The sequence below is a fragment of the Mustelus asterias genome, chromosome 13 (assembly GCF_964213995.1).
Source record: "Mustelus asterias chromosome 13, sMusAst1.hap1.1, whole genome shotgun sequence".
Lineage (NCBI taxonomy): Eukaryota > Metazoa > Chordata > Chondrichthyes > Carcharhiniformes > Triakidae > Mustelus > Mustelus asterias.
Window position 1 is genome coordinate 79,079,002 of NC_135813.1, and position 25,822 is coordinate 79,104,823.

The 25,822-nt window shown below is 38.8% G+C and overlaps 1 protein-coding gene across 1 annotated transcript in view; it reads right to left on the reverse strand.

The window, feature by feature from the left end:
* Positions 1-25,822, reverse strand: part of kntc1 (kinetochore associated 1) — a 122,381-nt gene that overhangs the window by 79,851 nt on the left and 16,708 nt on the right. The window contains exons 9-29 of the mRNA XM_078227056.1: positions 25,450-25,540; positions 24,015-24,067; positions 23,799-23,911; positions 20,906-20,960; positions 20,587-20,685; positions 19,950-19,993; positions 19,704-19,769; positions 18,063-18,138; positions 15,761-15,886; positions 15,555-15,644; positions 15,412-15,477; positions 15,259-15,320; positions 12,621-12,732; positions 10,223-10,366; positions 10,073-10,129; positions 8,285-8,386; positions 5,982-6,101; positions 5,307-5,450; positions 3,120-3,218; positions 2,914-3,017; positions 79-181 (exon numbers count right to left, since the gene is read on the reverse strand). Of these exons, the coding sequence (XP_078083182.1) occupies positions 79-181; positions 2,914-3,017; positions 3,120-3,218; positions 5,307-5,450; positions 5,982-6,101; positions 8,285-8,386; positions 10,073-10,129; positions 10,223-10,366; positions 12,621-12,732; positions 15,259-15,320; positions 15,412-15,477; positions 15,555-15,644; positions 15,761-15,886; positions 18,063-18,138; positions 19,704-19,769; positions 19,950-19,993; positions 20,587-20,685; positions 20,906-20,960; positions 23,799-23,911; positions 24,015-24,067; positions 25,450-25,540 (1,926 nt within the window). The remainder of the gene's footprint in view (positions 1-78; positions 182-2,913; positions 3,018-3,119; positions 3,219-5,306; positions 5,451-5,981; positions 6,102-8,284; positions 8,387-10,072; positions 10,130-10,222; positions 10,367-12,620; positions 12,733-15,258; positions 15,321-15,411; positions 15,478-15,554; positions 15,645-15,760; positions 15,887-18,062; positions 18,139-19,703; positions 19,770-19,949; positions 19,994-20,586; positions 20,686-20,905; positions 20,961-23,798; positions 23,912-24,014; positions 24,068-25,449; positions 25,541-25,822) is intronic.

Genomic DNA, 25,822 nt, shown 5'->3' on the forward strand with positions numbered 1-25,822 from the left:
ATTACAATTTATTCAGAATCTAGTCCTTTCAATAGGTTCACACGCAACTTGTCATTAATATTAAATTCACAATCTTACCATAATTTCATAATCATTGAACATGTCAAAGTTCCGTATTCCATATCCTCTTAATAGCTTCTTCATCTCCATAAGCCTGTAGCTTTCTTGCAACAATTTCACCCTAACAACAATATTATGGGTTATTTATCAACCATTTGGAGTAAGGTCTGAAAGGAACTCACATGACAAATGAGAAACATTTAGTCATAACTGATTCTAACTTTATCCACATGGAATGTAGTGATGGGAGATGCAACCAACCACAAGTCCTGATTTAATGTGTTATAAGCATTTCAAAATCGTGGTCAAGATCACTTCACAATCTTTAAAGCCTAAACATTTTCTATCATGCTACATGCCTTCTTCATTTCCACAAATAATAAATTCAGTTCAGCATCCAGGTAGTTGCCTACGAGTCTGACCAAGAATAGTGGGTCGCGTATTGAATTGTCAGATCTCTGCCAGGACAGTGCTGGGACACTAATTATTATATTGCCTTGGTTTATTTAAAAGTATATCACCCATGAATTCTCCAAGTTCAGAAATCAGATAAGGAGAGGATTTGATTCAACATATATCCTACAGAGTCAAGTAACCCACCATAAGTTGTGGAAGACAAACAGCATCGATGAAACCCAATAAGGAAGTCTGCAATGTGGCATAACTTCCAAAGAAAACTGGGGAGGGAAGAGAAAAAAAAAGACACTTATAAATTGAAAACTAAAGAAACTGATTAAACCTGACCTCTCCATTCAAAAATAGATGTCTTAAGAGAAAATGGAAGGATTACATTTATGGAAGCATTTTCAGCCAACTGGGGTGTTCAAGTTAATAATGACTGATGTCTGTTGGATTTCTGTAGGGCTGTTTGCAATCTGAATTGATAAAATAGAAAACGCTCTTCCCATAAAGTACTGATGTGGTCCAGGATCCTCACTAGCCTCCTGTTGTCAAAATGTCACCACCATCTCTATCTCCCTGTAAGTACTAGAGTTCTATTTATGAGTAGCTGTTAAGTTCATGTTAATGAGACCTATAGAGTTAAGAGTTTGTTTTCTTTTAAAGTGTAGACATTCTAAAATACAAAAAAATGTTTATATCAGAAAGACACGTCACTTAATATTTCCAATAGTCTTCTCTAAGCAGGGTGCTCAACATAAAGACGTGAGCTGTTTCATCAATAACCGTCCCACTGTCACAAATCCAACATGAGGATGTATGCTGACAAATCTATAGCAGTTAGCACCATTCTTAACTCCTCCAGAAAACGAACACCCCACCCTGGAGCACAACTTGCAAAATATCCAGGCTTAGGTCGACAGGTAGATGGTGCCACATAAAGATCCCACATAAATGCTACAAAATGAGTCCCACCAAAAAGAAGTGGTCCAACCACTTCTAGTAATCCTGACTAGTAATTCAAAGGCATATGCAAATTCTCTGGGGACATGGTTCAAATTCCACCATGGCAGCTGGAATTGAAAAACTCGTCTTGGTAAAGGTGACCATGATACCATCATCAATTGTCATCAAAAACCATTTTGGTGTACTAAGATGCTCCAGGGAAGGAAATCTGCCATCCTTACCTGGTCTGGTCTACATGGGACTCCTGACTGACAGCAATATGGGTGACTCTTAATTGCCCTCTGAAATGGCCAAGCAAGCCACTCAGTTCAAAAGGAATTAAGGATGGGCAACAACAAATGCAGACCTTGCCCACATCCCATGATCTTCATTAGCAGCACCGTCAACATCCTGGGGACACCTAATGTTATTCTGCTATCCAAAAGATTGAAGTCAGGAGGTTGATGGAATATTGATCATTCAGATGATCACAAAAAGACTTCTGAAACTCCACTCCTCCAGAACAAAGCAGGTCACTCAAACAAAATTCAGCCACAACGTGCTCCATCATAAGACATTGTGATTCTAAGTACATACTATAGAATACACTGCTGCAATTTGCCAATCTTTTTCCAATAGCGTCACCCAGCTCAGTAATCTTTTCTTTAAGTTTGTTTATTTATTTGTGTCACAAGTAGGCTTACACAAGGGTGGCACAGTGGTTAGCACTGCTGCCTCAGCGCCAGGGACCCGGGTTCAATTCCCGGCTTGGGTCACTGTCTGTGTGGAGTTTGCACATTCGCCCCGTGTCTGTGTGGGTTTCCTGTGGATGCTCCGGTTTCCTCCCACAGTCCAAAAATGTGAGAGTTAGGTGGATTGGCCAGGATAAATTGTCCATTCGTATCAAGGGTAAATGTATGGGGTTACGGGGATACGGCCTGGGTGGGATCGTTGTTGGTGCAAGCTCGATGGGCCGAATGGCCTCCTTCTGCACTCTAGGGAATCTATGATTAATACTGCGATGAAGTTACTTATCAGTAAAGAAAAGTACCAGCAGAAGGAAAAGGATAGGAGCAACAATCTCATGGGAATACCATCCTCAAAGACACAGACTGTCGAGTACTGTTGTTGTTTCTCTTCTCACACCTAGCAATGCACAAGGCAGACTTTCACCTGTTCCCATAGCAAGCTATTTCCTGGAAAAGGTCACTAGCCTGTTGCCAGTGACTTATAGCTTGAGGGGTGCCAATCCACATCTAGCATAGCTGACCAGGAGTCTCTCCCACTCTTACTGCCTGTCACTGGCACGTTGAAAGGATTTTGCAAGTAGATACTCAACCTGTTGTCCACATTATGAGTGCATGTTCCTTGGACATCAGGTCCTGAGGTGGGACCCAAACCCAAAGTTTCTGGTTCAAAGGCAGGGATGCTATCCACTGCACCATAGGACCTGCAATCTCAAGTACTGTAACTACATAAAATTCACCATAATATTTTAAAAATACATACTTGGGATGATTCTTTTCCAAATGCTGTTTGACAAGTTGTTCTACTGCATCGCTCCAAGGCACTACTGCTCCATACATTATCTGTAGCACTGCATCAAAGATCAGCTGTGAGGGAATATCACCGTTATCACAAAAGAGTAAATGAAAAGAGGCAATAAAAATCATAAAAGTACTGGTGTATCATAAGGTAGTGTATATGATACTTACATCGATTTTAGTCATACAACCCAGTACAGCCATTGCTTTGGCCTCCCATGCAGTTTCAAAAAGAGAAGCCGAACGTGAACTACATCGTTCTAGCAAATCCTGTTTAAAACAAAGCAATAATGTGTTTATTTTAGCCATCGCAATCATTTTCAAACCAAAGATGTAGTCTAATTTGAGACTATGAAGTACAAGTTACACTGAGGAAACCAAAAGTACAGTTATCCTTGTAACTTATATTCATGACACAACTCCAACATTGGTATGAATCAATTCCATGTTGGGCTGTTGTATTTTTATTTTTAAATGCAGCTTCTATTCAGTATCAGTGCCAAAGCTGACACCAGAACTAAGTAGAGTCAGCAATCCAAAGAAGTACTTGCACCTGGCTTTATTTTGGGCCTTGACATCAGACTTAGACTTGAATTTTAGGCTTTGCATCACCATTAAAATTCTGGAATAGAATCCACCATTACAGGGAGTTAGGCTACAATTCAAGTGATCATCATCCAGTGTGCAAAAAGTTAAAACAGCTACTCTGTTTAACATAGGCTTAAAAATATTTGATAAATTAAAGAAAGAGGCTATTGCAAAAGGAGGTTTCTCAAAAATTAGTTGTTTTGAAAACTTAATTGCTACAGAATCTCTACAGTGCAAAAGGAGACCATTTGGCCCATCGAGTCTCATCAACTCTCAGTCGGTGGGACTCGATTCCAAGATTTCCATCCTCATTCTCAGCACCAGCAATTTAGCTGGTGCAGATAGCAAGCCCACAACCTGCACTTTCAACTTGGCCAGTTCGGTTGCAGCCATCTGGAGAAACAGATATCTGGCCATCTATTTCTGTTAAAGTTGTCAGATGGCCTCATTATGTATGCTTGGCTCCAAGACTCATTAACAGATTAGCTCTACAGGGATCTGTTTAGACAGACTGAGGTCCAGTTAACTTTGATTGACCAACAAATGTATGAGGCTATAATAAATTATTTGTTTTTTTCAATATCTGCACATTTATTTGGCTGATTAAGATCTGTGAAGTAAGGGAAAGCTTCTGTTATTGGAACAATAAAAGGCAGCGTCTGACTGACATTTTTAGAAGGTTGTAAGAACAGTAGATTTCTTCAAAGCATATTTCCAAATGGGTATTTTTCTTGAGTCTTTGCCATTGTCATTATATGGCACAATGGTTCTGTAACTAGTGAATACTAGGTGAATGGGCATGGAAAGGGCACAGTAGATAAATATGGGAAATTGGGAGGGGGGGGGTGAATGAAGGGATGCAAGGGGCAAGAGCTACAGCTTTAATACAACTGGACCAAAGTCCCAGAGAATCAAGCCGGCCTACTAACCAGCCCACCTCAGCACAGCTCCGAACTGCTTTGAGGGTCAGTGGGCCTGATTATTCTCTGGAGCAATAATAATGCACGGACCATTTATGTTGAGATGGGCCTGTTGAGTCGGGAAATTTCCTGACTTGTTAGCAAAAACTGACCTATAATTGCACTGCGAAAAGGGTGAGACAGCTTTTCACAAATATATTAAATGTTTCAAACAACAAAATATCCGCCACTTGGAGGATAAGCAAAAGAACTGGTAGAGAACATTTTTTCCAAGGTAAATTGCAAAAAGGAAACAAAGGTACACAAATTTAATACAGTATAAATGCAAATTTAGAACCACTATCAAGAAGTTATTTTTACAATGTCTAGTACATGGAATGGACTTCTAAATAGGATAATGATGGCAAAATCCCTACAATGATTTAAGAACTGGATGCAGAGCTTCTCTGGATCCGTTAGCCTAGATGGAACGAATGATCTCCCTCATCCTTAATTAACTTGTAAAGAGGGCACAGGAAGGGGACTATCTTAATGATAAAAACACATTGTTCCTCCCCAAAACTCTTAAAATGAACATAGTCCTTCAATTTTTCTCAATTGCATATTTTATTTTTCCTGTGGGATTGAGTATAACTGTCAATGAAATACAATTACAGAATTATATATGAAGCATATTTTTTAAAGGTAATAAAATTTAAATTACTACACCTACTACTGCCTAATACTTTAACTGCAATGCCATTAATTGCAGTTTAATAATTTACAATAAAACATCCTCCCAATCAGGTGTTGCATTTGTGACGTAGAGAACTTTAGTCATGAAGACACTATACAATAGAATAGCATTCACCTTTATGTAATGCAACAGCAGCTCTTCCTTTTGCAAGTTGTGTTTAGTTATATAAGGCTGTATAATCTTCTCGAGAGTTGATGGAATAAGTTCTGGAGCCAGAACCCTATCCAACATCCGAAATACAATCGTCGCTGTAGTTTCCTGATAAATAAATTAAAGTTAGCTTTTCAGTGACCTGAATGTTGTAATATAGAAGAAAAGTACAAATTGAGATAAATCACCCTGTCATACACTAATTACACCATCTAAAATTGGATTTAAAAACGTAATTTCACAAGTTTTGTTCATTGGAATAGTCACTGACAAATTGTGTAATTAATTTACAAGTAATATTTAACAGAATTGTAAACAAGAACAGTTTGTTCCAAATTCAGTGTCAGTTAATTGATGAAGTGCTGAAACAAATATTAATTGAATCTGAACCTTCAGCTAACATAAAGCTCAGAATTACTTTATAGTGCATCTTGTCCTATGGAGATGTGATGGTACAGTATTAATCTCTACATTATAAACCTCGACAACTATTTACAATGAAGGAGTAGAACAAAAATGACATATTCGGACCACACTGGATTTTTTTTCTTTAAAACATTGTTCAAATGCACCAATTCTGGATATACAAAACTAACAATCCATTTTCCTAGCCTATCTTTAATATAAAATACCACCTACTTTTTCAAACTCCGAGAGTGCCAGTCTGCAGTTGTACTTTCTGTGGAGGTCTACAAGCTCTCGCAGATTATTAACTAATGTCTTTAACTGGTACGCCTCCTCACAATCAATGTCTTTTTTCTAAATTCAGGACAAATGAAACAGAAAAGCTGTATCAAGAATTCAAAACAATTCTTCACCACTGCAAAAATCTAAAATTGTTAGCTTTTTAAAAGTTGATCATGCCTCTTCTCTCCGCACACAATTTCCCACTCTCCCAAAGGCAGCAATGCACATTAGGATGTAGCTCCATTGATACTTTTCAGCCTTTACATTCTCGCTACTTTACACACTTTGAACACCCATAGAAACACTTTTCCATTTTAAAATCAACAGATCTTTGTAATCATTCTTTGGTTTACTTTTCTCATTCTAAATTTGTTATATTGAATGTAAAGACTTCTTTGAAAATTCCAGTTATATTTTATGGGACAAAACGGTACCAATGGAAATTAAGAAATCTCTACACATTCCACCTCTCCACAAGAGATAACAAATGCCCATAATTTAACAATTAGCTATATTCTATTTTGGAAGTGGTCAAGTAACAAAAGGAAGTTTAAAGTTTATAGTTCATTTATTAGTGTCACAAGTAGGCTCACATTAACACTGCAATGAAGTTACTGTAAAAATCCTCTAGTCACCATACTCTGGCACCTTTTCAGATGGACTGAGGGAGAATTTAGCATGGCCGATGCACCTAACTAGCACGTCTTTCGGACTGTGGAAGGAAACCAGAGCACCCAGAGGAAACCCACAAAGACACGGGGAGAACATGCAGACTCCACACAGACAGTGACCCAAGCCGGGGATCAAACCTAGGTCCCTGGCACTGTGAATGGTTCAACTGTACAATGGTAAAAATAAAATTAAATCTCAGGAACATATTTCTTTTAACTCTGTTAAGCAAAAGCACATTTCATCTATTTTCCATAAGGGCACCATTCAGAAATTTTGTATTCAAAACAAGCACGTGTTGTAGGCACCAAATTACATTGGCCCACACTGTTATTTCCAAGTGAGGGATTTTAGAAGGCGGGATACACAAATGCACTTGACAGGTTAGCAAATGTCATTCAATATCATCATCTAGGCAGTCAGCACTGCTGAGTATCTACATAGGGACCAAACCTGTTTGGAAGGTAATTCACACTTAGTCACATGTATCCTTAAACTTCAACACTTCAAAAAGGAACCCACCTAAAGCCATAAAAAGGAACCAAAGGCCATCACAGAACTTCAACCCCATTACAACACTAAAACACCAGAGTCAAAATAAAACAAAAACTTGATCCCCAAAATACAAAAAAGTGTATTCCTTATTTCAGAAATCTTTTCATGCCCAAACAACTACCATTTTACATCACTGCTCAGTGGTTCCACCTGTATAAATTTTCAAAAAAGAAAATGACACATGCAAGAGCCAGTAGCACACTGAAGCTGGGAGGCAAGAGATCTTTAGCGTATAGTTCTGTGTTCCACACCAGTTGCATAATTTTTAAGCTGCGTTTTACAATTACAAAGGGAGTCAAACTGGATGGACCACTTCTGAAAAATAACATGCAGTCATTTGAATGTTCAGAGTAAAGAAAAGGTGTCTGCCACTTTTTGGTATTAAAAAATGCCCAGAAAACAAATTTCTCTGCTTGCAAAGTTAAGCTAGGTGCCTCCACTAAAATGCAAGACCAAGTTTTCAAGAGCATGATCGTTTTGCACACCATCTTGACTATCTGTCTAACCCATAGTTCAACTTAAAACCTTGCACCCAAGTCACTATTTTCATTTACTCCCACCTCCACAACATTGCCTGCCTCAATCGCACAAATGAAACCCTTTTCCATGCTCAGATCAAAATTCAACTTCTCCCCCCCCAATAAATTCAAACTCATTTGAAATTTTTACTTGCTGCACCCTATCATGCACGAGGACCTCTATATGCATCAGGCCACTCCTGTTCGCTACATCAACTCCCTATTCCCCAATGCATTCATTTCATCCTGATCTACAAACCCCTGGGCAGCTTTAACTAACCCTATACATATCTACTTAACACTTCCTCCAACTCTTGGCACCAACAGTGAAATGAAAGGAACGTGAGAGCTTTCGGCTGTCTGAAATCTCTGGAATTCCTTTCCTATACCTCTTTGCTTTGCCTCCTTTTGCTCCATGTCTTTGAATGCCTGCTCAAATTTTGCACTGAGTTAAATCAAATTGAAGAAAATACAATTTCAATACAAAATACAATAGAAATGAGTCAGTCATACTAATGGAATCCAAAGTCCGGAAGTAATGAGCTCAAGTTCACTTGGTTTCTTTGCTACAAAGTACAGTTCAGCCATCTGCAATCCATTTTCTGGCCACTTTGCCTGTAAATATATGTTTAAAAAAGTGGGAGCAATTATTATAAATAATGATATTTCAATATCCGCAACAACTCCTCACTTTGCTTTAAACTTTTAAGGCACAAGAGCTTAGAAAAACAAATTTAAAATCAATGTAGATTTGGTACACATCCTCAGATTCTGGATTTAAGTTAACAAATAATCCTCATTATAAACTTACCTTCATAAAGCGCCTTTAATGTAATAAAACTTCCCCCAAAGCATTTCACAAGGGCGATTGTGAAACAATACTCAAGACAAAGCCACATAAGAAAATGTGAAAAGGTTTTAAGGAGTGTTTTAAAAGGAGAAAGAAATGTCAGAGAAACAGGGAGGGCAATCCAGAGTTTGGGGCCTAGACAGCTAAAAGCACAGCTGATACAGGTGCTTGTGGTGGAGCAAAGAAAATTGGTGCTGTACAACATAGAGATCATGTAGCCTTCTAGACATGGGAGACGGTTACAGAGATCGAGACTGGTGAGGCCACACAAGAATGAAAATTTTAAAACTGAGGCACTGTCAGACCATGAGGCTATGTAGGTCAGCAAGCACAAGTTGATTGTCAAGTGGGACTTGGTGCAAGTTAGGATATAGGTAACTGATTTCAGATGAGCTCAAGTCAATTAAGATGATAAATGGATGGCTCACCAGGAGAGCATTAGCATAGTCAAGATGAGAGATAGCAAAGGCATGGGTGAGGGTTGCAGCAGCATATGGACTGAGGCATGGGCAGGGACAGGCAATGGTACCAAAGTGGAAGTAGATCACCTTGGCAATGCAGAAGATAGGATCAAAAATTCAACTCAGGGTCAAATAGGACACCAAGATCATCATAGAATCATAGAAACCTTACAGTGCAGAAAGAGGCTATTCGGCCCATCGAGTCTGCACCGACCACAATCCCACCCAGGCCCTATCCCCATATCCCTACATATTTTACCCACTAATCCCTCTAACCTACCCATCTCAGGACACTAAGGGGTAATTTTGTTTAGCATGGCCAATCAACCTAACCCGCACATCTTTGGACTGTGGGAGGAAACCGGAGCACCCAGAGGAAACCCACGCAGACACGGGGAGAATGTGCAAACTCCACACAGACAGTGACCCAAGCCGGGAATCGAACCCAGGTCCCTGGAGCTGTGAAGCAGCAGTGCTAACCACTGTGCTACCTTGCCGCCCATGAGGGCTGAGCATCCACTGAGTGTCCATGTGGACTGAGTGTCATGAACAGTCTGACTCAGTCTCAGGAAGTTGCCATGAGACAGAGAGGACCATAGAACTGGCTTCAATCTTCCCGATATTTAATTGGAAAGAATTCCAATACTGGGTGTTGGACAAGCAACATGTCAAATCAGAGGGAGTGGAGTGTGGGGGTAGTGCTGAGGTAAAGCTCGGTGTTGTAAGCAAATGCAGAATCTGATGTTCTAGATTTAGGTGAGACATGGAACAGTTAGCTTTCATATCTTTCTTTGCATTTTAAAGCATCCACGTTATTTCACTTTTGTAAGAGTTAACTTTCATCTTGGAAAAAATATTTTGTAGCTTTTAGATTTGGTATTTGGGAAAAATAATTTTAAATTATTTTTTATGCTTCAAATCAAAATTGTCAATCTGCTCAAATCTTTAGGGTTCTGTAATCCAACCCATCCAAACTATAACGTGCATTACCTTCTCAGTTAATTCAAGACTCCGGGCTCTGTGCTCCAACCATTTGACCAGAATTTTCTACAGAAGTTGAAGGAAATAAAACCATTACACCCTCTGCAAAGTGGAAAGAAATATACTTCTTTACCGCAACAAGCTATCAGGTATCATTACCTTTCCCTCAGGAACAATCCTTAAAATAAAGGGAATGATGATACTTCTGAACCAAGGACAGAGTTCCTGTGAAGGGAGGCTCGCAGGAAGAGAATCTAACAAATTCTGTAGTCTTTTCAAATCAAATTTGTATTCAAACTCCACCTGAAATTGAAAAACACAGTCTTAAGAACAAAGCCAATATTATGCATTTTACAACTGTAAAACTCAATAAAAATTCATGTCAATGCCACAAATATAACACACACCTTAGTGGCAGATAAAAGATTGAACAAAATATAAAAGAGACAGCAAAGAATAACAAAAATATTAATAAGGAGGGAAAAATTAAGAGTACAAGAGAAAGCTAGCCAGAAATATAAAGACAGCTGGTAAGAGTTGCTGCAGGTACTGAAAAAGGAAAAAAGTAAAGTGAGCATTTGTCCTCTAGAAAGTCAGGGGAAGTAATAGTGCAAAATAAAGGAAATGACGGATGAGTTGAACAAATAATTTGCATCAGTCTTCACTGTGCAGAGGATACAAATAACATCCAAGAAGCAATTGTGAATCAGGGGGTCTTAAAGGATGTGACTGATGGCACAGTAGATGCACAGGCTTTTAAAAAATCCTTAGATTCTGGAAAGATCTCATCAGATTGCAAACGGTGAATGTAACTCTACTCAAGAAAGAGGGAGGCAGAAAGTAGAAAACTATAGGCCAGTTAACTTAACATCTTTCTTCGGGAAAATGATGGACTCTATTATTAAGGAGGTTATAGCAGGGTACTTAGAAATTCTCAATGTAATCAGGCAGATTCAACATGATTTTGAGAAAAGGAAATAGTGTTTGACTAATTCATTAAGAGCTCTTTGAGGAGGTAACAAACAAAGTGGATAAAGGGGGAATCTGTGGATATGCTGTACTTGGATTTCCAGAAGGCATCCAACAAGGTGCTACATTAAAGACCACTGTACAAAATAAAAGTTCATGGTGTGACGAAAACATATTAATATAACAGAGGATTAGTTAGCTAACAAGAAAGGGAATAGGCATAAAAGGGTCGTTTTCAGTTTGGCAAGGCAATGACAAGTGGAGTGTCACAGGGATTAGTCTTAGCGTCTTAACCATTCACAATTTATATCAATGACTTGGATGGAGGGACCCAATGTATGGTTGCTAAGTTAGCTGATCACATAAAGAGAGATAGGGGAATAAGTTGTGACAAGGACGAAAGAATTCCGCAAAGAAATATAGTTAGGTTAAGAGGCAAAGATTTGGCAGATGGAATATAATGTGGGAAAATGTGAACTTGTCCTTCAGTAAAAGCAGAATATTATTTAAATGGAGAGATTGCTGAATTCAGAGGTAGAGACGGATCTGGATATCCTGGTACATGAACCACAAAAATTTAGTATGCGGGTACAGTGAGTGATTAGGAAGGCAAATGGAATGTTGTCTTTTATTGCAATAGGAATGGAGTATAAAAGTGAGGATGTTTTGCTGCAGTTGTACACAGCATTGGCAAGACCACATTCCGAGTACTGTGTACAGTTCTGATCTCCTTATTTAAAGGAGGACATAACTGCATTAGAAGCAGCTCAGGGAAGGTTCACAACTGATTCCTGGGGTGAAAAGTATATCTTGTGAGAAAAGGTTGGACAGGACAGGCCTATTTTCATTGGAGTTTTGAAGAATGAGCGGCGACCTTATTGAAATATAAAAGATCCTGAGGGGACTTGACAGGGTGGATATTAAGAGGATGTTTCCTCTTGTGGAAGAGACTAAAACAAGGAGACAAGGTTTAAAAATAAAGAGGTCTCCCATTTAAGACAAATAAGAACTGTTTCCCCTCATGGGTCATGCATATGTGGAACTCTCTTCCCCAGAAAGAGATGGAGTTTGGTCACTGAATATTTTTAAGGCAAAGGTAGATTCTTGACTAACAAAGGGAGTCAAAGGGTATCAGGGGTAGGCAAGAAAGTGGTGTTGAGGCCACAATCAGATCAGCGTGATCTTACTGAATGGCGGAGCAGGTTCAAGAGACCATCTGTATCTGATTGGTATGTTTGTATAACATGTTAAACCAGTTGGATTTTTAGGACAATCCATCTTCATGGTTACTTTTACTGGGGGATACCAACTTTTTATTTCCAGATTTGAAAAAGAAACTGAATCAAGTTATCAAACTGGGATTTGAACTCTCATTCCCTTGATTAATAGTCATGCATTATAATAACTACACCATTTTTCCCAGTCAGGTGAGAAAGAGCTTTAATACCATCAGATTAAAATGTCATATGACACATATTGACTTGCAGGTTTTTGATTTAATTAGTAGGATTTGAACACAAATCATCATTCACTACACCACAAACCGACAGCTATATGCAAGACCAACAAAACATTCAGCTCATATCACCTGGTGCCGTAACCAAATGTACTCTGCACATTTCTGATTTCCCTCCTGGAGCTGCAATAGAACATCGTTAAAAAGATCCTCATTATTTACAAACTTGATCCAAGCAATACCACTGCAAAAGAAAAGAAAAAATCAAATGTTAGGCACCAATGAACTCGAAAGCAAGAAATCTACCAAGTCTTAAAAACTAAAATTTCAGCATCAGTACTGCACAAGTTCAAGTCTCAGATAGGTCAGTGGGTCTGACGCAGCCGTACAAGCCAAAAAGATTCTAGGTTTAATTTCTGGTCTAAATTGACCCCAGGATTTGATGGGCTAGAGGACAAAAGAGAGACAGATCTGTCAGAGACCCCACATTAAACTACTATTTCACAGAATCATGAGAGTTTACAATCAATCTCATCTTCTGTCTTTTTCCGAGAGCAGTCAAAAAGAAATCCCACTGTCCCATGCTCTCCGCAAAGTCCTGTCCCTTCCGCCTCTTCAAACATTTATCCATTTTCCCCATAAACGATGTCCTGCTGACTGTCTCAACAACTTCCTGAAGCAAAGAATTCTATTGTCTAACAACTCTACATAAACAAATCTCAATTTCAAGTGCCCATTTTAAATTGATGATTCGATGGGGAGAATTTTTGCCCCCGGTTACAGCGGGTGGGGATGGGGCAGAATCAGTCGGACATCATCTCGGTGGGGTACACAACAGGTTTTGTAAAACAGGATTTTTTTTTTTAAAGAAAAGAAAAGATCCAACTCTTAACTTCTTTAAAAATACGGCAAAGAAACCCGGCAAAGCAGCTGGTGGATTGTCCTTCACTGGAAACTATATATTGAAAAAGAATTTGAAAAGTTCCACCCATTATCTCCAGCCAGAGATCTTGCCTTACTCAATGCATCAAAAATGTCATTAATTTAGATACCATCAAGCTGCTTATCAAGGGCTGTGGAGAACTCATTCATCAACCTCACCCTTATACTCAAACTATGACAACCATTATCTTGTACAAATTCATCATTAGTACTTCGCTCTCTAATTTTAATGCACAAAACACTGTTGACTTTTTATGGCTTTATCTAATTGTTCTTTTAAAGTGGGACTACAATGTATTCATAACAAGTCCCTCTTCATCCACATGCTTCAATGTTGTTCCGTACACCGTTCCTTGGTTTTCTCTCCCAAAATATGTTTCACAAGAAATATACATATTGTTTTACATATTTAATACATTAATATATTCCTCTCTATATCAAATGACACCATCACATACCCATCTACTCTCCGAAACTGTCGCTGCCTTGCTGAGGTATCTTAGTCTACCGCGATGCTTGGTGAACTACTTTTGCATCATCAACAGATATTGAAATTTTAACACCATTTAACAACACCCAAATAATTTGTAAATTTCAAAAATAAAGAGTAGACCAGCAAATTACTGCAGTTGCTGGAAATACGAACATATGAAATAGGAGCAGGAGTAGGCCATTTGGCCCCTTGGGCCTACTCCACCATTCAATAAGATCATGGTTGACCTGTGTTTCAAATTCCACATTCCCGTTAACCTGATTCCCTTGCCCAAAAAGAATCCATCTTCCTCCGCCTTAAAAATATTCAATGACCCCCGCCTGCCACTATCTTTTGAGGCCGAGTGTTCAAAGTTGCAGAACACAGGAAAAAAAATCTTAAATCAGTCTTAATAGGGCAACCCCAAATTTTAAAAAGGTGTCCCCTAGTTCTGAACTCATCCACAAGATGAAACATGCTTTCCATATCCGCCTTTTCAAGACAATTCAGGATCTTTTATACTTCAATCCAGTCACCCCTCTCTCTTCTGAACTACAGCGGAAACAAGCTCAGTCTGTTCAACCTTTCCATATAAGACAACCTGCTCATTCTAGGTGTCAATCTAATAAAGTGGAAATAAAAATGGAAAATGCTGGAAACATTCAGCAGGTCAGGCAGGATTTGTGCAGAGAATGAGTGTTAGCGTTTCAGGACAACGTTCTTTCATCAGAACCATTTGATGAAAGATCAAACTGAAACGTGGCGCTTTCGCTCCACAGATGCTGCCATACCTGCTAAGTACTTCCAGCATTTTTATTCCAATCTCTGTGATGTTCCATTTGACCCAAATTATTGAAGATGATGTGGCGATGCTGGCGTTGGACTGGGATGGGCACAGTAAGAAGTCTCACAACACCCAGGTCAAAGTCCAACAGGTTTATTTCGGAGTGCTGCTCCTGACAAATTATTGAATGATTCCCAAATTCAAGGGCATGTAGGGATGGGTAGTAAGTATCACCCTTGCTAGCAGCACCCAAATGTGGTGAATGAAAAAAAAAACTCTATGTATGGAAGGTAAACACCAATACAGCTTTGTAGGACTGAATTGCCGATTTCTGTATTGTAATTTCCACATAATACAGCCCTCTCGGCCGACTCATTAAAACTCTTTCGTTCTTTATTTCTTCCCCATTCTTCAACTAAAATCCTAGTAACTTTTCAAACACTCCCACTGTGGTACTATTTATATTTTTACCTCTAAAATACTTTGAACTGCTTTTCTATATTAAAATGTAATACATCAACCCAAGTTTCACTGTTGATGAAAATAGAGCAACAGGGTCAAAAGAAACTGACCTGAATTTCTCAGGTCCATATGCTTCATGGAAAGTAGTAAGTCTTGCTTCTGCTCTCAACACCTGATTGAAATAGATAAAACCAGTTCGGTGATGCATAATATCTTCCTAGATCAATCTGAAGAAATTAATAAAAATGCCTCATTACAAATACCTCCACCATCCATAAATCTTGCACCTCAGACAAACCAAGGGATGCCTTATCTTCTTTCTTCAGAATCTACAAAAAGCATTCCAGTTAGCAACAATTTATCTGTAGGAAGTGTAATCAAACAAGAGCCATTATACAAAACTTACCCGCTTTTTGGCATAATTCAACATTTCTAAAGTTGTTTCAAAAGTTGGCCAAGGAACATCCAGACAATATTTCACCACAAACTGATCATCCTATGGAGGGGGGTGGGTGGTGGTGAAAAGAATTAAAATTTAAGACATCCAGCCAGTCAGAAAAAGCACAAAACATAATGTAATGTAGGTTTACTCAGCAGCTTTTAAACTTATACCTGTACTTTGTGCAAGTATGTTTTTGCCTCAGCGACAGCGTTCTGCCATGACGATTGATTGGGAGCTTCTATGGAACCGGAGGCTAAGTTCTCCAAAGCTATATTGAGCCTCACTTTGTACACAAGCTGAAAAAAATTTCAATATTTATCAACTTAAATATTTATCAATAAAGGTACTAATTCAGTTAAGTTGTATTGTTTTGCTGGATCAGAATTCAGCACTTCTTTAAAGTAGAACGAACTGCTCAAAATTAATAGAGATTACTCCATACATTCAAATTTTCATGCTTCATACATACATGCAACAATGGACCATAACTTCCTAGGAGCAGCGACCAGGATCAGATTGCTACTCCATACCCATACACCAAATTACGTGCGTGCCTGTCTTGCCCGACCTTCTCGACTCCGGCCGGCCAAGATCCAGGCAGCACAACTTTCACCCAGGCTGTGTCGCAGTCTAACAAAGTCAGAATGAAGAAAGATACACCCCTGCACTAAAGCAGTTAGGTTTAAAGGTCCCATTGACACTGACAGGCCAGGGAGAAGTTAAGTCTCTAAGACAAGTGGATTTGGGGGGGGTGCGCAGCCAAGTTGGGTCATATTGAGGACAAGAGTTGGGCTGAGGGTTTGGGGGGGCCGCGTGGGGATCAGTCTGCGTTTTGAAAATTATTACACAGAAGTTAGAAGAGGTTTTATTTCTTATACCATTTTCTCAGTAATTATTACTGCAACCCTGGTGGAACTGTCTGAAGTTACCGATTTAAATTGCTTTTTCGGATGGTTTCCAGTGCAGCACCATTGTCCATAGGAAGGTAGCACATCTGGGTAATTGCCATGCAAACTCCAACTTGGGAACCTCAGAGGGATTCGCCAGCATATCTGTGTTTTGGGTTTTGCAAGCATGAGTGATAAGTACAGTCTATGTTATACCTATTATGAACAACCAAGGGAACATGCTGTTTGATTCAATCAGCCAATTGTTGGGACATATGGACTATATACTTGACATTGCACCGGCACTAAAATTCACACAATGTTGCTCAACTGTGCAGTAGACATCATTCTACAAATGAAAAATACCATCAGTGCATAGTAGCAGGTGAAATGGTTTGCTTAACTTGTTGTTTGAATTTTTGAGATATTTTGTCTTCCCAGGGTAACTCGAGGTGGACTAGGCACTGTTCAGGTGCCACAGCCTTTGACACATAGGCGAGTTTGAGCGATACACAGCAAACAGTGATCTGGTTAGGACAGTCACTACCTGGCAGGATAGCTTTGATGCACCCAATTTCTGTGACAAGCTTGCATGGTGAGCAAATGGCTGAGGCCCTATTTACAAGATTTCTGATCAGTCCAATCTCATAGCACATCAAGCTATACGAATGTCAACGCATACGTTGACTGGTGAAGGTAGACCTGCAGTAGACACTAATAAAGAACCCATTAGCGAATGAAAAGCTTTGGCAACATGTCTCTCTTTTCAGCAATATTAGCGCTCTGCACTATCAAGTGAATGCTTAAATTTTCCTTCTCGTCTCACGCAGGGATCTGGTCCATTGACGACAGAAGGCAATTACTTGGTCTAAGGGTCCATTACTCACGTTTGACCTCAGTTAGTGGGGATTATAATTTATCGCAGAAGTACAGTTCAGTTTATATTATACCTGGCATCCACATTGGTAGGGGCCGATGAGCAGCAAGCAGAAGCAAGAAACCTGGCTAAATGTTTCTCTCCCAAAGATAGGGGAGCTTAAGCCAACTGCTACACTACATTAACACTCTCATTGACATAGATTTGTCCAACCCATGACAAGAGTTAAATTTGGGAACCAAATAAAATACATCAAAATCACCCTGTTGGAAACATTGACTCAGCAAGAAAATAATCCAAAAAAGGAAGGGAATTTCTCAAATTTCTAATTAAACTAGCATTTTTAAAAGGTTGGAAATAGTTCAACCCCTACTTTGTTTGATTTTTTAATTTAACAAGAAAACAAGGTTCAAACTTATGCCTCCCTCCATCAAAAATGCACAGAAACTTTTCAATACACTGGATAAAATGGTCTAGTTCTACAGGTGTTGAACTGTGTCTCAAGTCTGAAGTGCACCTCTCACCATATTGGTTAAAAAGGGGCCAAACACCTTTGAGGCCTCCATTACAAGATTAGTCTACCCAAGTCAGTTGGCACCATTTGTCCTCAGGATAACCAGGTCTACTTGCAGGTTAACAAGCAATCCTTTAATGCATAATTGGTTACTTCTAATTGTGATTATACAGCATTCTTGCAGATTGACCTACCTCAACATCCAAAGCAAACTGAATGGCAAATCTCTCCGCTTCCTCAAATTTATGCTTATAAAGCAGGCGACTTAGTCTAGAAACAGATATAAAATATAAAACTACAGCTGATCACAGTTTAATTCACAAAACAAAGCAAAAAGAAAGCTGGAAAAACAGACCAGATCATCAACATGAGATGTTTGTTGCTAACTGCACAAAGTTCATTGATAACTGCACAATGTTCAGTATCATTCATGACTCCTGAGATACTGAATCATAGAATCCTGAGTACAGAAGGAGGCCATTCAGCCCATCCAGTCAGCACCAACTCTCTGCCACAGTATCTCAGGTCCTTTCCCCCGCCTTATCCACATCCAAATGCAGCAAGACCAGGCTTGTGTTCACAAGTGGCAGGCAACTTTCACACCACACAAGTGCCAGGCAATGACCATCTCCAACAGGAGAGAGTCTCACCATCACCCCATGACATTCAATGTCATTACCATCGCTGAATCCCCCACCATCAACATCCTGAGGTTTTCATTGACCAGAAACTGAATCGGACTAACCATACAAATACTGTAGAGCAGGTCAGACGTTAGGAATCCTGCAGCGAGTAACTCACCTCCCTAAAGCCAGTCCACCAGCTACAAGGCACAAGTCAGGAGTGCAATGGAATACTCTCCACTTGCTTGGATAAGTGCTGCTCCAATAACACTCAAGAAGCTCGACACCGTTCAGGACAAACCAGCCTGCTTGATTGCTACCCCTTCTACAAACATTCAGTCCCTCCAGCACTGATGAACAATGGCAGCAGTGTGTACCATCTGCAAAATACACTGCAGAAACTCCCCAAGGTTCCTTAGGCAGCACCTTTCAAACCTACGACCACTACCATCTAGGACAAGAGCAGCAGATACCTATGAATACCACCATCTGGAGGTTCCCCTCCAAGGCACTCACCATCTTGGCTTGGTATTATAATCGCTATTCCTTTGCTGCCGCTGTGTCAAAATCAAGAAGTTGGGCTGTCAGTGAAGTTGAAGGTAACATAGAGTCATAGAGGTTCAGAGCATGGAAACAGGCCCTTTGACCCATGGATGAGAGTGACAAAGACAAGAGTAATTTTCACTTGTGGGAAAATAGGAGGACTTTTCAGAAGGTTCTGGCGCAGAAGATAGACACATTAGAGCAAGTGAGACTGCAAAATGTGAAAGAAGAGATTGGAGTACTTATAAAAGTATGAGGTATAAAGACTTCAGATAGTTGTGATCACTGAGTCTGGAATAGATACCTTTGAAAACAAAACAACAGACAGGAGTTGAGGGCAGAAAGGAAGTAGAAACCACGAAAGGAAGATCTTTAAAAAACCCAAGAATGGCAAAGCAAGAGTGCCCCTCCCACTCTCACACCTGGAAGCGAAAGGGCAGAAAAGACTTAAAGATGCATAGTGAGGGAGGAGTTAAAATTGGAAACATCACAAATAAAAATAATTCTTGATGGCGGAATGGTAACTACCAGCTGCATCAAATTAGTCACCATTGTAATGGAGGAAGTCATCATAAAGAGTCAGTTTAGAACTGGAACGAAAGTTCAGTGCAGCTGGGCTAGGTGGTTTCCCACAGCAACAAGTGTTACTATGTACAGTTCACTTTTTACCTGTTTTCTGGCAGGGCTTCTGTTAAGCATCGCATGGCTATTGTAGAAATGACCCCTTCGTGTGAACTGTAAGTTATGGAAATATGGAATAAGTACATGTAAATAATTGGATTTGTTCTGTAAATGCATTTTAAAACAAAACATAGAATCCATTAACAATTGCAATACAAATATCTTTGCTCAATGTATAATACATAATTATAACACAAATGAAAGCCTTTCAATGTTTTTACTGGTAAACTATACCTTTTCTGATTTTCAGAAACTCCTTCCAAAATGTATATTGTGTCCTATATCAGAAACAATACAAATGAGTTATTAAAACTATAATTAAACTGATTATATTCAAAGCAAAATGCATTTCAACACCAACATAGTCGTGGAATGGCAAGACAGAGATCTGAATCTCACACTGCTCGGCCTTGGGTCTCAGCTGTTATCACCTAAAGAGAGGGAAGGCAGGGAAGCAAATGAAGAAACAAAGTTTCCATCCACAAAGATTTAGCCAACACGATTTAATTCCAATATTAACCTGTAATATTCAGCTGTATGAATGGGAAGTCGTTACTGAACAAATCATTACAAAAATGCAAACAGCATTGCAAAAAAAAACTTTGCAAAATGTTTAGTGTGATAAATCAATTTGCAAAAACTCTGCTAATCATTCTCTGACTGATAAACCACAAGGTGCAAAATAAAATCCATTTGAACAATTTCACTTTTATTATTTCTCATGTTATTATTATTGAGGAATTTAGATCATCTAGGTGTAAGGAAATGACTTTAATGCCTCAAAAAAGTACTGTTGTTTTATTATGATTTACATCAAAAAACTAACAGACATTTCCAAATCACTCAGGATATATTTTTGATCATCTCCTACCTGACCAACATCAGTTTGAACCAGAACTGCAACATTTGCCACTTCCAAAGAATATAGTAGCTTCATTGTGGGAAATGAATACACCAAGAGATTTCTCATCTACAAATGATCAAAGATAGCCATATTCAAACACTGTAGCTAAGGGAAAGCAAATACTCGCAATAAACCTTAAATTAACTGCGTTACAACTTTCCGAACATAAAAATCTCTTCCAAATACATTCTCACGATACAAGTCTAATAAATTCAGGGTTCTGTTCAACAGAAACAAATATTCATTGGGGGAAGCAGTTAATAACGTGAAGCAAAATGGAAGTTACCTGTTTGTTCACTGGAGTTGTCAGAGCTATAAGTTTAAAGTTTGCATTTCCTTGTCTAAGAGGAAACAAAATAAATAATTAGATTCGATGGCTTTTCCAGGAACAATAACATGCATTCACTGGAACCACCTTTAAAATAGAAGAAATGAAGAAAAAAGTCAACACAGCAAGTTTGGTCAAAAAAAAAAACAGGTTTTTAGGAGGAGAGAGAAAAGTGGAGGACACTGCAGCCCATTCATTTAAGCCATTGCCATTTATATTTTTATTTTTGAGTGGTTACACATGCATGGCAATTTACGAGGGCTGATTTAGTCTAAGTCTGCATAGGAACTTTGGGATTGCTGCGTGACACAGTTTAACAAAGTGTAAGGAGGGAACTTTAGTTGGAATCCATGTGGCTGAGGTACATCTGCAAATGGTGATTTGAAGGGATGGAGGTGTCACCGAGTGATAGCAACATGTAATTGCACCAGTTAATTCAACATATACTGAACCTGTTTAAAAAGGATCTTTTAAAGATAAAAGATACCGAACAAAAAAAAACTTATCAATTTCTGGAAAAGACAGATAAAAAAACAAGAAATGGTCTCGAGTAAGTGCAGTTACATGAACTTCCACCTAACCTAATTTAAAGGGACACAGAAAAATCATGGTCACGCTGTCAAGCGAAGTACTTGTAAACCCTGAACTCTCTTTTTGCCTTTCCGTTAACTTGGCTGAGAATGTAACTACCTCCACTGTAACTTGTAAAGCTCTGCATGTTTGTGTGTGTGAATGTGGGTCACGAAAGTTTAAGCAGCATGGGTTTATCTTTTTAAATATTTTGCTACCCTTATCAGAGTGAGTCTTTAACCCAGAAACTAATGTTACAATCCCAGTTGGTGTTATAACTGGAAAGGAAGGTCACAGAATGAAACCCTAACTCAAACGACCATGGCCGGGATTCTCCCAGCCTGCGGCTCTGCTCGAGTAGCACAGCAGGCCGGGAGACATCAGGAGGAATCCAACCGATCGTGAGTCTCGCAGGCCTTTTTTTTCGCGTAATTAGGTCAAATTGAAATTTCAATATGCTAATTTTTTGTACATTTTTTTGTACTCTTTGTAATTAGGGCTGCATCTAATGAATCAACTAAATTCAGTCCATTCAAATTGATTTTTGTTTGGGAGGTCAGAGGATCACTTAAATTAACCAAGGACAAAATTGGTGAGTCAGCATTCTGAGACCACATTGTAGGACTGTGTGTCGAACTTTAGGAAAGGATTAACTAGGGCTGGTGAGTTGGCTCGGCAGCATTTTAAAGTGGCACAACATGTGATGAAAAAAGAAGTGGATAAGAGATAAAAAATATGTAGTTTTGTTAGTCCGGAGAAAGCATTAGAACTATTACCAGGGGTAGGTAATCCATTAAAAGCAAGATTTACAGGTCTTTTCAAATTGAAATCAAATTAAGTGAGGTGAATTATTTGATAAGAACACCAGACAGAAAGAAAACTCGGTGTGTCATGTGAATATGCTCAAAGAGCATTTTGATAGGAAAGGAAAGCAGAAGCAGGATGTGTTCGTTGTTACAACTCAGAGTGCAGAAACAAATCCCAGATGCTTCTGAATTTGACATTCCTCAAATTAGATTGGATAATGAGGAAGTAGCTACCTTCTGGAAATGACCTGGAGGAGTTATTACAATCACATGGAGCTATATGTGGGAACAAACTGCAAAATACTGAAGTAATTATGCATGATATACATGCAGGAAATACTGTTCCAATTAAGCAACATCCATTTGGACTCAATCCCCTAAAGTTGGCACAGGTTCAAAAGGAGATTGAAAACATGCTTAAGAATGACATCATTGAAGTGAGTTGCAGCAAGCGGAGGAGCTCACCCACAGTGATGGTACCAAAACCAGACGGTACACAACCATTGCATGTGGACTATAGAAAAGTCAATGCAGTTGCAAAATCAGATTTGTATCCTATCCTTTGATTGGAAGACTGTATTGAAAAAGTGAGACAAGCAACTTTTATTACTAAACTGGATTTACTTAAAATATACTGGCAATTACTTTTATCAGGAAGGTAAAAGAAGATTTTCAGCCTTCATGATGCCAAATTGTCTGTATCAATTTAAAGACATTTGCAATGATGAATGCAACATTCCAAAGATCAATAGGTCATTTCTGGGCTAAATAATTATGCAGTATACAGCAGATGATCTGGTGGTTTTCAGTCAGACGTGGAAGCAGCATTTGGAACATTTAAAGTAATTGTTCATTCGACTACAGGAAGTAGGCCTGGTGGTAAACATGGCTAAAAGTGAACTAGCAAAAGCCCAAGTCTTAGGCCATACGATTGGACATGGACAGATGGCCCCACGGGATGTGAAAACAGAAGTTATTGGGGAGTTCCCAATCCTGCCAACGAGGAGAAGAATGCTAAGATTCCTGGGCAGGAGTGGTTTCTACAGGAAATTTGTGCAAATTTTAGCAACGTGGTTGCTCTACTGGTTGAACTGCTGAAAAAGACCAGAAAGTTTCAGTGGACGTCTGTATGTCAGGAGGCACTTGATAATCTGAAAACTGTTAACCACCCCTACCAGTTTTAGCGACACCAAATTATGCAAAGCAGTTCAAGGTAGCCAATGATGCAAATGATATGGGCGTTGGTGCTATACTGTTACAAGATGACGAAAGGATTGAAAGATCTATTGGCTATTTTTCCAGAAAATTAAATATTCATCAAAAGAAATATCCGACTCTCAAGAAGGAGATATCGAGTTTGGTGTTGCCATTGCAAAATGTTAACATTTATGTTGCCAGCAATTCATCAAGGCAATAACTAAAATCATAACAGAAGGAAAGGATATTTTATTACAGTAGTTTCACATTCGCCTTACTTGTTAATAGCATCCGAATCCCCCTCTGCAGTCAGCAAGAAATCTTGGATGTGAACTGTAGGCCAGGACCAGACCATAACAAAAGCATAGGCATCCCACATACTAAGAAAATTCTGAATCAAAGTGAAAGCAAGTTAGAATTTCAAAGAAAAAAGGTAAAAAAAAAGCATCGATTAAAACATTCTGTCCTGATACAGGAAATTGACCTAAACTTACACTGTTGTCCAAGACAAATATTGTACTCCCGACAATTTGACATTTTTTCACACCTAAAATTTAAAAAACAACAACTGTTACATATTTAGAAATTTCAAACTAGATTTTCCATGTGAACAAAATATTATAAACTAACAATGAAAGATGATTTCCTTCCTCCTCAGCTAATGGAAACGTGGGACAAATTGAGGATCACTCATCTCAATCCTGTCAAATGGTTAAACAATTCGCTTTACAGTACAGTTAAACTAACAGGGAGAGAATAATCCACAAACATCCCCATCGTCAAATGTTGGGGGAGCCGAGCACATCAGTATAAAAGACAAGGCTGAAGCATTTGCAACCATTTTCAGCCAGAAATGCCAAGTGCATGATCCATTTGGTCTCACCCCAAGCTCCCCAGCATCACCGATGCCAGTCTCCAGCCAATTCGAATCACTACACATGATATCAAGAAATAGCTGAAGGGAAGCGCTGCTGATGGTGCACAGCAACTCGAGGATACCCAGTTTTGAGTTGTTGAATCTGTTTGAAATCTATCCCATTTAGCATGGAGGTAGTGCCACACAATACGATGGAGGGCATCCTCAAATGTCCAGACGGGACTGGTCTCCACAAGAACTGTGCACTGGTCATTTCTACCGAAGCATCTGTGACAGGCAAAATGATGAGGATGAGGAAATCATGTTTTTCCCTTTTGTTGGTTCCCTCACCAACTTTGGCAGCTATGTACTTTATGACACAGACTACTCGGCCTTTGAAATGTAATAATTATAATGGATTGCCAGCTGTAACAATCAGTGCTGCTCTAATTAAACCATTCAAAAGGAAGTTGGTTTAATTCTCAAGTCAAGTACATTAGGTGTGACAAAATGAGAAATGATCAGAACAGTTCTTGAGAAATTAACGTGATAATAGGTAATGCTATATGTATTAATTGAGCTTTGCTAATTTTTAAAAAATTATGTTCTTGACGTTGACACTGTGCCAAAGTTGCAAACATTCAGTTCTTCAGTATTTATATCTCTCACTCGAGCACATGCCAGAAAATATATTTATACAAAAAAATGGAGATCTGCAATTTCTACAGGGAAGTGCTGCCTCTGAGACAGGAACATGACTCCCAGTCTTAACTAACATTTTCATTTTGATTGTCTTGGAATAGTGTGGAAAGACAGGGGAAAAAAAACTAGAAATGGGTTCCTGATTACCATGCACTAAATTCGTCATGGAAATTTGATATTTATGGCAAGTATGAAGATTACTGTAGACTGGCCTCTTGTTAAGGACAATGTATTAAGGGAATAAGAGGAAAGAAAGTGATATTAATTGCTTGATACAAAAAAAGGGGCCAGTATATTTTAACAATTCTCAAAGTTATAGCAATAAACATTTGCTAAACCAAGGGTTCACAACTTTCAAATTTCACATTTACCTTTCAAAATTGATGAATCAACCACATTGTTGACTTCTAGGCTCTCATGTGCATTTATATTCCATGTTGATAATACATAGTCGCCTGTGCCCTGCAATACAATAAAATATGAACAAAATAATTTCTCTCTCGTACATATTTAGGCAGCAAAAACAATAATTATTAAGTCAGAAAATTTTGTCTTGATCATACAAAAATGCAGTCTGAGATTACACATAATTTTACACATTACATACATCCATTTCTATTAAATAGTACATCTGAATGGATCGCCAATATCCTCTCTGCAGCACATTGGGAATACAAACAAAGCAAAAGCTGTTCCATGTTACAGAACTACACAAGGAAAAAAGTTAAATGGCCAAAAAAAAAG